Source organism: Pollachius pollachius, assembly GCF_949987615.1.
Source record: "Pollachius pollachius genome assembly, chromosome: 5".
Taxonomy (NCBI): domain Eukaryota; kingdom Metazoa; phylum Chordata; class Actinopteri; order Gadiformes; family Gadidae; genus Pollachius; species Pollachius pollachius.
In genome coordinates this window covers 13,142,096-13,158,313 of record NC_136938.1, presented here as the reverse complement: position 1 = coordinate 13,158,313, position 16,218 = coordinate 13,142,096, and the positions used below count along the sequence as shown (strand labels likewise).

Sequence of the window (16,218 nt, the reverse complement as noted above, 5' to 3'; positions counted from 1 at the left end):
CTCATGTATTAAAGGAGACATATTATGGTGTTTTCCCAACAAGTAAACATAGTATATGAGTTCCAGAAAACATGTTTTTGAAGATGATTGCTGGAAATAGCTTTTAGGGAAAAGAATCGTGCCTACTGCTATTCCCCTGACTGTAGCTTTAATGGAAATGAGCTGGTGCCCATTTCATACAAATGAGCGGTCAGAGTAAACCACAGCATGGAGGAGAAGTGATTGTTGCCGTTTGTGGACTCCCGGAGCTCTATATCTATATAATATAATATAATAACAATAATAATAATATAATATATATGTGTCTAATATCTAATATCATGGCCAAAAGCTATATGCACCTCTGAGGATATTATGAACCATGAAGACTGCATCGTCTGACGTCTCTGGTACTTCCACAACAAATTAAGACTCGTATTTGGGGTTAACCTCGGCCATGGTTGAGAAGAATAGGGGGAAAGGAACTCTGGCTTTGACTCTCTGAAGTCTGGAGGAGGAGAAAGGGATTGTACTCCGGTAGATGAGCTGCCGTACTCCCTGCCAGGCAGTCACATGGAAAACTGACAAATTAGACATCTAGTTTTGTATGGAATCTCCCTTCTTCTGAAATGCGCGAACATCTCTGCCCAGCGCTCGTCCGCTGGTCCAAAAATCATATCTATGCTCTGATTGGAGGAGGGTGGGGAAGTGGGTGGTAATATTCAAATGTGCCCCCTCCCTACCAGTAGGGGGCGCCGAAACTGACTCGCTCGTTTGGTAACTGTAGGCGGGGTACTTTCAGAAATGCATATCTCACAAAAATCATGTACAGACTTATTTCAGTTTGTTTGCGTGTGGGAGCACCAGAGACCCAAAACAACTGCCCACATCCCAGGAAAAGTGTTGTTTTCATAATATGTCCCCTTTAAAAACAAGCAACGTTATTACGCAGTGACGGCAGTCAGCAAAGAAGGAACGTAGGCCTGCCATGTCGACAACGCTATGCACTATATGAAACACTATACATACAAACACACACAGAATATATGCCACAACTTGTGTTAACAATATAATATGACAAAGGTAATCAAATGCAAGAAACTAGCTAAACTACTGGGTTGAACCATTGTGAAAAGATCCGTAATGGTTTATGGGATGAGGAAATCCTTCACTCGTTCACAAAAATAATGTACAGTCTTGTGCCTTTGCCTTTTCTTCCGTTTTCCAAATTATTTTTTGCCCTGAATTTAACGTTTTAAGCCGGCTACACACCGGTCCCGAAGGGCCGCGGTGCGCATTTCTCGAGCGTCAATTGGCACCAATAGGAAGCGGTGCGCTGCAGCACCGTTGTGATATGTTTTGAAAGACGCTTAGCTCGATATGTTTTGAAAGAAGCGAACTTAGTCGGTATAGGCTACCATAACGTTATACCAGTTGTTTTATGACTACATATATGGCCCTGATGCCCATGATCCCCTTGTTTTTGCCTACAATGATAGTCACATTAATTCATAGTTACTTTATGTACTGTCGGGCACTTTGTTTACAGTTTAGTCACTTTACACACTTTATTTACTTTCATTGATCATTCTTTTTGCATTGTGGAATTATTAATCTAGTGCATCAACAATCTCCAAGTATAGGATCTTGTATCAAGCCGGGGTGTACCAAACAGCTTTAAAAAAGCGCTTTATCAGGGGCGGCGCTGCTAGGGTATAGAACAGTGGCGTGAAGGATAGTAGGACGGCGCAACGCCGAGCTCTAGCGAGCGTCTAGCCGCCGCCAATGTGGGCTAGTACGTCCGAAATAATGGGGGCGTTCCTTTTGATGCGCAGCTTTGGCGCCGGTGTGTGTTGGGCTTCATGGTCACGACAACCATGACGAACGATTGGCTTGGTTCCAGGCTAAAAAACTCTTTATATAACAATTTTTATGAGAAGTTCCTTATACTGGGAGGACAGGTCGGCAGGATGGGGATCTTAACTCTTCAACAAATGGTGATGGGTCCTCAAACATTTCATTAGAGCTGACTAACCAAAACATAACAGCACAATAACGGAAGTAAGACAGTTAGCCAATGCCGTGTTCCAATATCCATACTTCCATTGGTACACTTAAACGTAGTACACTATCCGTACTCACTAAGTGCGCTAATTTTCAGATGTCAGTGTTGCTCCAAATCGAATACTCCGTGGTGCACTAACCGGAAATTACGATCACGACTGCCGCCGCGGCTCCTCCCCTGCAATAAACATCCCGCTTTGTACGGTGAAATCTTTACGCCTAGCAGCTATATAAAGCTATAAAAGCTATAAAAACTACACAATGACCCTATTAATGCAGGCTATGTGGAAAATGCGCCGACTTTGGCTCAGCCTGGCTCCGCCCTATTCCGCTATGTAGCTAAGATGGCTGTCGTTGAGTACGAAAATCAATCCACACTTTGCGATTTGACCATTTTGAGTACACCATCCGGGTCCTTTCAGTACTCTTATTTTCGCCCGATCTGAATTGGAACGCCCTACGCACTCAAACTAAGGCTAGTAAGTACGGATAGTATGGATATTGGAACACGGCACAAGACCTTCAGCTAACTAACCAATCATAACAGCAAAATAACTCGAGCTAGAAAGTTAGCCGAGACCTACAGCTGACTAACCAAAACATAACACACAATGACGTCAGGTGTCTTCGCAGTTGGTGAACCGCTCAGATATGATAAACTTGTGAAAACTTGTTAGTAGCCACCTTGCTGGTTTTAAACAGAACAAATCCACAACTAATAAAGCATACTTACAGGTTATGACCCTGAAGGTCCAGGTTGGGCAAACAAAGTGGGAAATGACCAGTCTGTAAGCACTAACCAAGGCAAAAATCCTGCATCGCACGGTGCCCGGTTCAGTAGTATGAAGCCTGGTTCTTGGGTCATATGCTACGAACAAAATGCAAGGTTCGGAGTGTACCAGTGGTGGTAAAAAAAAAAAAAATGGTGGTGAATTTTTTCTCATCCTTCACGTTTGGAAGTCCATGCAAAGGGAATTTGCTTTCTCACAGGGAGCAGCATTTTCGCAACATGGTGACAAAGCAAACCAAACTCAAATCTGCGCTACAGCACTTCCCACTGCAGAGTCTGACGAGGTGTTTCACACACTCAATGAGGGTGTTCTCCCCCGGGCTCGGATTAGATTTTGACCTTAAACATGTCTAAAACCGGCATATAACACTCTAAAGAAAAGGGACAAGCCGAAAAAGCATGATATCACCCCTTTAAGAATTATTAAATTATTCAAGTAAAGAGCCAATAAAACTAAGAACTCTACTTATGCACTGTGCTTGAGTAAAAGAAATTACAAATGAAAATATAAAAACTTATATGGGTTTATGTTCGTTGTTCTATTACATATATATAAACATATATATGTACATATATTTGCATATATATTTTTCTCGTTTTTTTTTTAAATCTTTTTTTTTAAAAAGCACTTATTTTGAGAGCCTCTACCCCAATTTCGTTGCACTTTGTGCAATGACAAAGAGATTCTGATTCTGATATACACACACACACACACACACATATATATATATATATATATATATATATATATATATATATATATATACACACATATATATATATATTTACACATACACACATATATATACATACATACATACATACATACATACAGACATGGTTGACTATTATTAATCAAAAGGAAGAGGAATTATACCATGGGAATAACATCTGTAATGCATTATTACATAATGTCACAGGGTTTAAAATATGGATAAACATAAACACAGTAGTCCTGGCTCAAGTCACATGTGAGCTTCATTCCAACATGACATTACTTAGTCTTGTATAATAATACTGGGTTATCATTAGGTTGGCTCATGTAAACATCATATATCTTCTCTCTTTCTCCCTAATCCCCACTGTGTCAATATGGGTCTCTCTTCCCTCTGTTGAGCTCTCTGCTAGCATGTCTTATCCAAGCAGCCTGTTCTGTTGGATGGCATACAAAAGATTTGTTTTGTTTATTGAAGACGACACATTTCTCCATTGTAAACATGCTGAAGATTTATTTTGTGGACCTCAAACACACCTCTAAACCTCAAAGACAAATGGAGACAGAAAGACAGATGGAGAATGACAGATGGAGGCAGACAGGTAGAGAGACAGATTAACAAGATGGAGACGGAGAGAAAGACAGATGGGGACAGACTTGTGTAGTTCTTGTGTTTATAGTTCCTTTTGGAACTAAAAAACAGATGCAAAATAGTCATTTTGGCTAATTCTAGCAAATTTATATTTTTCATGTTTATTAATATGCACTGTCCATGTCTAAATAAACCTTAAAATAAATAAATAAATAGACAGAAAGGCAGACAGACAAGATGGAGACAGACAGACAGTTCCTATTTCAGGCAGGCAGAGGTTCAAACAAACGGTTTCCTGCAGACGATCCAGTCGAGTTATATTGTATCTATTTATTGCCAAATGCATTCAAAATAATACATTTATTAAAGAAAAGCAAATTCTATCCTACTACCTAAGGGGTATTCCATCAACCAAGCTAAACGCAAAGCCGGGCTAATTTTGATAAGCCTCGCTAGTTTCAGTTAGAGTTCCGTTCCATTAACGTCAATTAAGGGACTCTCCGCTAAGTAACCATGGCAATTTATCCGACCAAACTAACCTGGTCCGTGGCAGTCTAACTGCCAGGCTAACTTTAGCTGTGTTTCAGAGAAGTCCATCTGTCGGAAACAAGTGTTCCATCAGAAGGTTCCGCCAAGCCTAGTCGTCACGATTTTGTCAAGTGAAAGACCACAATTGGACACACAAACTGGTCACACAAACAGCATAGTATTCTTGGTATTGGCAAATCTTTGTATTTCCCTTTATGTCAGAGAAAGTAGGCCTAACAATTAACTTTTTATATGATAAATATGTCTTAAAATTTCCCCAGAACCCAAATATAACTTGCAAAAACCATGGTAAAGCTAATGTTAATATTAATGTTACTAATAGTGAAGTCGTTGTCACAATGACAAAGACACTGCTTGGGAAAATGTCAGCCTATACAGCCACATAAATTCCATTCAGGTGAGTTTATTAATAGGTTAATTGAAGGTATGAATTTATTGGTAGGATGGGTCTTCCAAGAGGACTAGGGTATATAAGCAGCACCACTTATGTCCCTGTTAGAGCAAACAAACATCTGCAAGATTGGCATGCCCTTTTATAAATGAACAGCCAATTGATGTGGGTGCTCAGGTGTTAAGGTAGGCAGCCGAGACGACATCTGTTGAGATAAATACTATGGTTGGTCAATTTAGAATATTTTCTGGTTGCATTTGCTAGGCTTATCTTTTCAAAGAAATGGAAAATACGGTATGAAAAGCTCTTTGATTTCTCCAATAATCCTTCCTAAATTACTAATTGCGTGGGGAATAAACCCCGGACGATTAAGTACAAGTCTGACACGTTATCTCGACACAATCTCCCTGATTACAAAACTATTGTCAATATGCCATTAAAATATGTTACGCTTAATAATACTATACTACGCATTCAACCTATAGGTTTTTTTTTGCCAGGCGACCTCCCCGTTTTTATTAATGGTTACGGTGTTCCCTTTTTGAGTTATTATATGCTTGTACTCTCCATAGGCCTCCACAAGCAGCTTCTGTTCGCCGCTGGAAAAGAATCCTGCTCGTGCCTTTTCTGACATTTTATGATTATGATTCGACAATCAACGTTCTGGGCTGGTTATATATCTCGTGAGCACGCGTAATACACGATAACGTAAGCCTGGTTTGAATTACCCTTAACAAGGCGCGGCTAAATTGTGTTGATGGAATGGCTTTAGCCTCAAGTGGAAGTTGGTGTTAGTTCTAACTGGGCTTAATCAACTAAGCGCCACCTTCGTTAGTGACTTTGATGGAATACCCCTCTAGACTGCCCTGCTTACTGCGTTTGAAAACCATTGCCCCAAACGCAGGCCATTTCCTTTTAGCCATGTATCAACTTTTGGCAATATAGTAATTTCAGGTATATTCATCATATAGCAAGTCAGAGAGAACAAAAATGTATTAGAACATAAAAATTATATTTATAATTCAGAAATATATTAGAAAGTTAAAATTGGATGAATACTTCAAATAAAAAATAAACATTCATGAAATATTCCAAAATAAATATTTATACTCATAATTCAACATAATTTTGAGAGACGCCGAGATCGTTTATTGGCCTGTGGCATGTGCCACCGCGACCACTGACATACCATGGCATATGCCGTTCAGGGATGGCATATGCCGTTTAGGATCGTTAACTGCTGTTCAGGTGGAACGACATATGCCGTCCAGGAACGGCATATGGCGTTCTGGAACGATAAATGTTGTTCGGGTGGAACGGCAAGTGCCGTTCAGGAACGGTAAGTGCCGTTCAGGAACGGTAAGTGCCGTTCCCAACAATGGTATATGACACCAGCACGCCCCGCCTCCTCCGTATCATTTCAAGACAAGTATTGCCGTAAATGTAAAGCTATATATATTTGGTCTTTATCGACACTATATCACAACATAACGCCATAAATAAAGGGATTTATACGTTTCTCGTGTCCGTTCTGTTGTTAGTATATGTGCGATCTGTTTGTTGTTGCTTTTGAAATGACAGATGCTTTTGAAAACAGCCGGACTTGCTCAGGTGACGGTAGTTAGCCTAGCCACCTAAACACGTCTAACTAATCGATAACAGAGATTTAGAGCTATAGTCTATGACTACAGAGGCAGGTCCCTATATCTACCATGGGGTGGAACTGTAGCCTATGGCTAGACAGTCATCCATTTTTCCACTCCTGTTTTATCAAGGTGTCCTAGTAGTGTAGCCTATATAGCCTACTGTATGACTGCTTCAACTCATAACTATTCAATAGGCCAAATATTAAGCTTTGCATTTGTTCTTATTGGTGTTTAACCCAAAAATTGAAGTAGGCCTACAGGTTCCTATCATTTAACACTGATCCAGTGTCATAAACCTTTCTATACCGACATGATCCAGTGGTATCATGGCATATAGGCCAACCGTTTTTCCGCTGGCATGCCAATTATGTTAATCGGAAGTTCCATTTCCTACTGGAACCACCGTTTTTCCGCTGGCATGCCGCTCATGTGAAATGGTAATTACCAGTTAATACTGGCACCTACCGTTTTTACCATTTTTTAAAGACGTGTCTAGTTCACCGTCATGCAGGCTGTGTTCAGTAAAATAAATAGCGATATTTTAATCATTTTGATTCATTTTGATCATATGCCGTTCCACCCGAACGGCATTTACCGTTCCACCTGAACGGCAGTTACCGTTCCTAAACGGCATATGCCGTTCCTGAACGGCATATGCCATGGTATGTCAGTGGTCGCGGTGGCGCATGCCACAGGCCAATAAACGATCTCGGCCCTACTGGAGATTTCTCTATAGAATTGTTACTCTACTAACCCTAACAATTATAATTCGTCTTCAAAAAAACGTCTTCTTAGACTATTCCCCCCAGAATATAAATCATTATTTTATGTATACAGTATATATATATATATATATATATATATATATATATATATATATGTAGATGTCCTCATGAATGACGTCTATTAGGGACAGAGGATACCACTATGTTGAGTACATCTTTTGGGCTCAACCTTTACCGCTGAGCCTTCCTTACATTTATCATTGTCAATAGGTGACATGACATCTGCTGATGCTTCTTGCATCAGATACAGCTTTGGTATTGCTCATGGTGGTCATCAAGGATGCTGTTTGTCGTCTTCCAAATAACACGTCAAACTGTTCCTTTTTTGCCCTTTATTTCCTTCAGTCTATTCACGCTGATTCACTTCTGAGCATCGCAAAATGAAACAGATGAGATGCCAACTGTCACGACTCACCAAGAAAATATCACTCATTGTCCACCATGAAGCCAACAAACTCCAACTCTCCGCTCACAAAGATGCCCTCACAGCCACCAAGTCTGCCTTTCTTCCAACATCATAAATGACTCCAATTGTAACAGATGAGCCCTCTTCTCCACCATGAAAAACCTCCTCAAGCCTTGTGCTGACGCTCCACCTCGACACATGAACAATTCAATTCATTCATTCAATTCTTTGCAGATAAAATCATAACTATTAATAAATCCATATCTTGTGTCTGACCTAGTCGCCTCTACTCCAGCCGCTCTCCTCTCCATCCCTCTTGTCCCTCCCGCAATTGCCTCCTCTCCTGGTTTCCTCTGGTTGCACCCTCCATCATCTCTTTAACTCATCAGCTCACCCAAACCCAAAACCTGCTCCCTTGACCCCTTCTTCAGCCCTCTGCTGAAGTCTTCCTCCCTGTCCTAGGTCTGTACCTCACTAACCTTTTCTCCTCCACACTGTCCAATGGAATTGTTCCCTCTGCCTTTAAAACTACAGCTCTCCCTCCAATCCTCAAAAAATCGGGTCTGCCTTAATGACTACTGGCCAATCTCCAATTGCCCCTTCCTCTCATAAAACCCTGGAACGATCCATCGCCACACAACTCCAAACCCACCTGCAAACCAATAACTCATTTTACCTATTCAGTCAGTTTTTGCCCACTCTACAGCAAAGAAACTACTTCTCAAAGTACTCAATAACCTCCTCACTTCTGCTGATACTGGTGCCCTTAACATCCTCATCTACCCTTCGCTACCTTGAGCCCCAACATGACGCTCACTAGCCTCGAAGAACTCCGTATTGAAGGCACTGCACTCTGCTGGCTCCGGTCCTACCTCTCCAACAGAGCTTACTTCACTCATTTTTTTCTTCATAACTTCTGTCTCACACAAGGCTCTGCACTTGGCCCGATCATCTTCATCACTTACATCCTGCCTCCCAGACAGATCCTCTCCATTTCAACCCGGGCTTCGACTGCTTTGCCGATGACCCTCAGATATACCCTCCACAATCCACCCCTCTCTCACATTGAATCTTGCCTGCTCACATTAAAGGTACAAAATAAAAAATGAATGTCCTCACTCAACAGTGACAAAACTCAGCTCATTGATAGCATCACTGTCTCCCATTCCTTCCAGGCAGGCAACCTTGACCTGAATCCTTGATCCCACTCTCCCCATTGAACCTCATATCCACCAAGTTATCAAATCCTCTTTTGACCACCTTAACAATATTGCAAAGATCAGGCCCTCCCGCACACTCCCTGCTGCTCCACGCCTCCATCTTCTAAAGGAATGGCTTCCTGTCTCCCTCTAGATCAACTACAAGATTCTACAAGAAGCTACAAGAAGCAACTACTTTTCCAGGGAAGCTCCTAGGCTCTGGAACTCCCTCCCCCAAGACATCAGACACTCAGAGTCCCTCCCAGTTTTTCAATCCTGCATCAAGTCCCATCTATTCGCTACTGCCTTCTATTTTCGTTTTAGTTAAGACGTCTAGCAGCAGAGTTCTGTACAAGCTTGAGGTTTTACGAGGTAGAGTTTGGCAAACCAGCACATTACAGTAATCAAGTCTAGACGATATAAATGAATGGATGAGCATCTCTGCATCCAAGGCAGATAACATTGGTAGGATTTTTCCAATGTTTCTCAGATGAAAGAATGCAGTTCTGGTGATATATTTCAATTCTGCGATTCAATACACAGTGTGCCGTCTTCAAATTATGTAACTTTTTACTTTGGAACAATGGTTATTAGGTGTGCTTTCCCTGCTGCAAGTCGTTTTGGGACATCCATCTTTTAATTGCAGGAAAGCAATATTCTGAATCTGGGAGTACTCGTTTGATCCAATAGGAATGTGGTTTTGAGCGTCTCTGCATTACAGTGGAAGCTTATTTCGTAGATGTGAGTAATATTGGCAGTAGGAAGAATGTAGTTTGCATTGCAGTTTTGCATAATCTTTGGGAAAAAAAGAAAAAACAACAATATTTATAAATAGCCTAGTCCTTCTAAATAGTCCTTCTGGCAAGAGAATAACCAGTTTAAAAACATAACCAGACTGTTTACCACCTCAAGTGAATTAACCTAACCTATCCCCAGTCAGATCCATATATATATATATATATATATATATATATATATATATATATATATATATATATAAATAAAAGGTCTGTCTCACTTGTATTCATTTTACTCTGAAATAACTTGAATGGAACTTTAGATGTTTGGGGATAAGCAGCACAGCAGTCAGGTAGCTATTTAAAGCTATAAAAAACTGCGTATTTTGTTTATTTAGGTAAAGCATTGTGAAAATATTTGCATGCACAATAAAGCATACAATCTTTTTGCCGTTTTCATATTCCCTCTGGGCTAAGCCCCGGATGTTTATGAAACCTAGAAAGGCCCTTGCAAAGGACTGACCCCCGGAGTAGACTAAAAGCTTAGGTTGCAGTGTTTTTATGTGAGTCTCCACAAAGAACAAACTGTATAATATTTGTGAGGAACTATTTAAACCAGAGAAGAGTAGAACCGTTGATTTAAAAGATAGTGTTCGAGAAGATTGAAATGAATTCTTTGTCAAATTGTGCTGAAGTTGGCACTGAGGTCAAGCATCCCCAGCAGGGAGCTTGCATTGCTGTCCATGGTATGGAAAAGATAGTTTGCTTCTCCTTAACCCAGGCTGAAAGGTACAAATAAGTTGTTTGTTATCAGCAAATTGATGAAGTTCAATATGATAATTTATTCTGAAATATATTATAAGATTGCAATTAGATTAATATCTCAAATATAACATTCATTTATAATTTGTCAATATTCTTTGTAGGCATAAACGACACAGACAAACAGACTGAATGAGATGGATAGACAGACAGATATAGGATAAACACAGATATACGAGATACGTAACGCATAATACAGTCCATGGCAATGTATATTAACGGGGGGACACATGCATACTAGGAATACAAGTCGATAACGATAATGCATACAATACTGATAAGAAACGATGTTTATAATGTATTGCGTATATCATTGAATAGAACCACAGTTACCGCATATCATATGTTATATCATATAAGTTTTCTTTGCCAAAATTTATTTGAGGACTCAGTATTTCTGAAGTTGTGGAAGAAAACCTTGTTCCATGTGTGAATTAGGCCATATTATTTGGCCATAAACTGAACCATTTGAAGTTTGAAATTCATGTGCATCTGTCTCATCGGAGACTGCAGACGCGCTGTCAAAATATCTACTCGTCAGATTCAAATGCGCTCATGGCTCTTAACCCATTTGTGCCGGCTGCTGCGCGGCGCAACATTGTATCTACTAGATACAATGTTGCGCCGCTACTTCAGACCAACCCTTTTTAGATTTGCGCCGGGCGCAAGAGTCATTTTTTTGCGCCGGTATAATAGCGACATCGCCATAGAACCGCCCACAAAGCTACTTGCGCTTGGCGTTTCTCACTTGCGTTTCAGACCGTTAAAATAGGGCCCTAAGTCTCCATTGTCTATGGAGTCTGTTCTAATTTTTATAGAGACACCACTGTCAAAAAGACTGTTTAAGGGCCCTCAACACAACAGATGCTGTGTCATAGACAATCTAATGGCTCGATGTGCAAAATCTTCAAAGTGTCAGAAATGTGAATAAGGAGAGAGACTTGGCATTCAGAAACGGTTAGTTCCCACAGTAGGCTAGGCCACAGTGCTGTCATCTAGCACCCTCCAAACACTTGGAAATCTAAATGAAATTCTAACCACATTAACTTCCTGGGAAGCAGATGTTCTTGTGATTGTCTCACAATACTGGGCAACACATTGTAACCATAATAACAGCGTAGTTTTGCCTAGTTTTATGGCAGCAGCATGGTCGCCTCGTTTTATTATATATATATATTATATATATATATATATATATATATTAAGTGTTACTGCCATTGCAAAACTACTTGGGCCTAAACACGTAGTCTCCGATTAGAAGAATCAGGAGCTGGCGGTCCAAGTCCCATCTGTTTGAATGTGAGAGTCTCAGAAATCAGAGTTTAGATTGAATTTTTTTTTTATATATAGCAGATTGGCTGGGAATCTTGGTGAATACAGCATTTAATTTTTCTTTGCTTCATACCTGTTTCAACCAATCATGATGTTAGAGGCGGGGATCTGTAAGTGCGTAACGGTGACAAGAAATCGGTCAGCAGTTGTAAACTGTAAAATAATGTCTGCAAAGCTTTTAAATCAACACCATATACACTGGCCACTGTAGAAATAGTCACAAAATTCCCTTCTGAAAGCCTCTTCGACTTGCACAATAGAGATCTCTTCTATACTACAACACATTATAGCTAACTATCATCATATCTAGTCTTCTGGTTCCCTGCCAATTACGTCACATAACTTTCTTAGGCCTAATAACTTATTTATTAATCACACTATCTAAATTATGTTTTGCCTGTGGTGAACACTTACCTGGTTTAAAACAAGTATTCAATCATTTACGTGAAACAACATAGTTTCACACATACAAATTATTTTAATTTAAGCTTAAATGTCACATGCAGTGTTGCAACGGTTATTATCTCCTCTTAGATTGTAAGATCTATTTATACTTTGTGGTAAATTCTTACTTTCTGCGACTCATGTAAAAATGCAATGTTTACCCTTAGGCTAAATTGTGAAGTGGTGTACTATAAACACCACTCCCACAAACCAAATGTCAAGCTTAAAATACAAAATAAACTTTTCTCGCTTCGCTTGACTTATCTAGCTGACCTTCCGCTAGTTAAACTAGTGTTCTTCAAGTAGGTCACAGCAGAGCCTACGGGGCATCTTGCACAACTGAACATAACAAAGAAAACACTTGACAGTATCTCCAATGGGTTCTTCTAGGAAGACTGCTGCCCTCCACAGACCCAGAGGTCAGGCCACTGAGTTCTCAAACCTCTACGTCGCTGCCAAGAGTGCTGGGAGGCAGAACACTTAACATTTTCACGGCAGGCCTTCCTAATGCCTGGGGACTTTGAGATCTAATTCAAGGTCAGGGTTAAAGGTTAAATGTGACATCAGGAGAGGGGGTTCTTGTCACTATGACTGGAGTAAAAACAGAATATCTACTGTTTTCTACTAAAGAAGATACAATTTTCCCTTCCTTTTCGACTAAAGAACAGAATATAGCTATCTGCTGTGTTCTAACAAAGAAGATAAAATAATCCCTCTAGTTTGAACCAAAGTTGCGTGAGTTCTGCCAGACTTCAGGACAACACAGAAACATCACACTATGACCCACTCCATGTAACATCATATCTCAAGGAACAACATTTATACCCGCACCATTAGGTAAACAGAACTGGTTTAACTTTGTATATAAGCTTTATGGAGAGCAACCCAGAGACCACAGGCTTTTTCTCCATGAAATAATGTTCAGCCTTATGTCAAAGACATCTCGTACATCAGCCTGAAAAGGGCTTTGCTTGTGTATTGTCACTGGTCTATTGATATTAAAAATAAACATGAGTTTCATTATGTATACACAGTAGTCATGTTTTTAGGGATATCATTTGTCGCTATCTGGTTCCTGTTTTAAGTTTAAGCAAAGGTCTGGCTGACAAGTGTGTCCCTTCCTTCTGTTAAGCAGTGACACTTCCTTAAAAATTCTTACGACACACAACCTTCTCTTCACTGACCTTTCATTACCATGCAAAAACTGGGATTGTGTGTTAACATTCACAAAACCAAAACCAGATTTCTGATGAGTGTAAACCAATCACCGATTGCATGCTGAAATGCATATTTAAAAATAAGGACAATCTTAGTTTATATATATATATATATATATATATATATATAAACTAAGATTAGAACAAAGTAGATAGTTATATTCTGTTCTTTAGTCGAAACAGAAGGGAAAATATCTTTAGTAGAAAAACAAAACAAAAAAAAAATATATATATATATATATATATATATATCAAACTACAACCAGTAGCAGACAGAAATTAAATATAAAACGATACAGGAATGTCAAAATTCTCTATGTAGCATTGACAGGCTATAAGAGGAAGGAAGAGTGACAGATGTCTCAACAGAGAATAGAGCATTGAGACCGTTATAGTATCACCGTTTGGTGGAATCCTTAGCTCTCTGCAACACTTGACACTGCTTGCGTTTCTATTTCGATAACGTACATACGTGATACTAACCAACTTCTATTATGTGCAATTTATGTCTTAGTGTGTAACATTTCAACAAGCTTGTAGCTTAAAACTACCTGGACATACTGAAGTCAATGCAGCTCAAGTGACTTCAAAATTGTTAATAAAATCACACCCTGTAACCGATACATTATACATAAAGCGCATATAAAAATGCTGGCCATGCCGTACCTTTGCTTACTAGAATCTTAATATTTACTCCCAAAACCATTGGGACGCACAATAAACAGCCAGCTAAGCTATGCTGCGACACAGTTGCATAGCTAGAGTGGACAACTCAGTCAGAGCACAGTTAAGAGTCAGTCACAGTTCGGAGACCCCTTTAACTGGTCTCCGACCTAATAAATTGGTGCTGCCCAATATTGCACATAGAGAATTTAGGTATGATTCTCCAATGAACGTTCGACAAAGTCCAACGATCTAATGAAATTAACATAAGGTGTATTTTTACTACAAGTAATTCTTTCAGCGGTCATTACGAACTGGTCGTTGATCCATATATTCTTTTGGTTAGAAGGACGCCCACTTAAAACTAAACCAGTTGGTCAATACTGCCATCTGGTGGTGTGATAAAATAACGGATACATTTGTGGGATATATCTTTTATTTCCAAACATTTCAGTCACATTTACCTGGTCAAACATTTCATTATTTTATGACTGCTGGACCCATATCACCAAATGATCTGCAAAGTGCACTTAGCAAGATGAAAGTGAAGATAGAAAGTGCTTGAAGTTACGTAATTGACATGGTCCTCACCATAGCATTAGTAAAATTACTGGCTGATGGGGGGAAAACAAAACGATAGTGGACAGATACAACCAAAAATCGAAGGTTTAAAAACACTCATTACCCTATTTTATTTCATACAGTACATTTAATTAGCAACTTTTGGCCGAGTGAAAGATTAACGAATATTTCAAAATTAAAAATCATACAACACACAGGGCGCTAGTGGGTGGGGTTCACGTGGCAGTTCATCCAACATTTTGTCGTGTCACTTCCTCGACAAAATGGCCCCTTTCTTCTCATTCTGACACAGACTTCTCTGGTCACATGACCTGGTCAGTTGCTGGTAACTGTAAGAAGTTATGATAGGATTTGTTAGTGTTCCACAGGGCTGAAACTAGTCCAGAGTGGCAAACGATACTCACTTGAGCTGGATGTAGCAACACCCGCAGAAAGACTTGTGGTCTCTGCTCTGAACTTCTGATCCCTCTCCTCCGAGATGCTCAGCACAGCACAATCACTAAGCAGACACGCACACGTACACAAAGTGACATTTCATGAAAAATGCTTCAAAGTGTTTCATCACTTGAAGATAGTTAGTAAAGCTTTATATATATTAAATGACTAGCCTGTATAACATGCAAATAATGCAAAAACACCAACACTAAATATCAGTTAAAACATACAAACAACATTTGTATTAACTAAATCAACAGATTCTGTCATCTAATTGAGGGTGACTTTCCAGAGAAACTGAGCAGGGGTTAGATAGAATGCATGATATATATATATACACACACACGTGGACAAAATTGTTGGTACCCCTCTGTTAATGAAAGAAAAACCCACAATGGTCACTGAAATAACTTGAAACTGACAAAAATAATAATAAATAAAAATTTACTGAAAATTAACCAATGAAAATCAGACATTGCTTTTGAATTGTGGTTCAACATAATCATTTTAAAAAACAAACTAATTAAACAGGCCTGGACAAAAATGATGGTACCCTTAACTTAATATTTTGTTGCACAACCTTTTGAGGCAATCACTGCAATTAAACGATTTTTGTAACTGTCAATGAGACTTTTGCACCTGTCAACAGGTATTTTGGCCCACTCTTCATTAGCAAACTGCTCCAGTTGTCTCAGGTTTGAAGGGTGCCTTCTCCAGATGGCATGTTTCAGCTCCTTCCACAGATGTTCAATAGGATTTAGATCAGGGCTCATAGAAGGCCACTTCAGAATAGTCCAATGTCTTGCTCTTAGCCATTCTTGGGTGTTTTTAGCTGTGTGTTTTAGGTCATTATCTTGTTGGAGGACCCAT

General features: G+C 39.5%; 1 protein-coding gene across 3 annotated transcripts in view; it reads right to left on the bottom strand.

The window, feature by feature from the left end:
- Positions 1-14,760: 14,760 nt before the first annotated feature.
- Positions 14,761-16,218, bottom strand: part of LOC307076099 (LIM domain only protein 7-like) — a 44,986-nt gene continuing 43,528 nt past the window's right edge. For 2 of the 3 annotated variants that reach the window (XM_079736971.1, XM_079736972.1), the window contains exon 29: positions 14,761-15,412. In XM_079736971.1, the coding sequence (XP_079593097.1) occupies positions 15,268-15,412 (145 nt within the window). In that variant the 3' untranslated portion in view covers positions 14,761-15,267. The remainder of the gene's footprint in view (positions 15,413-16,218) is intronic. The other variant, XM_079736973.1, reaches the window with a different exon arrangement.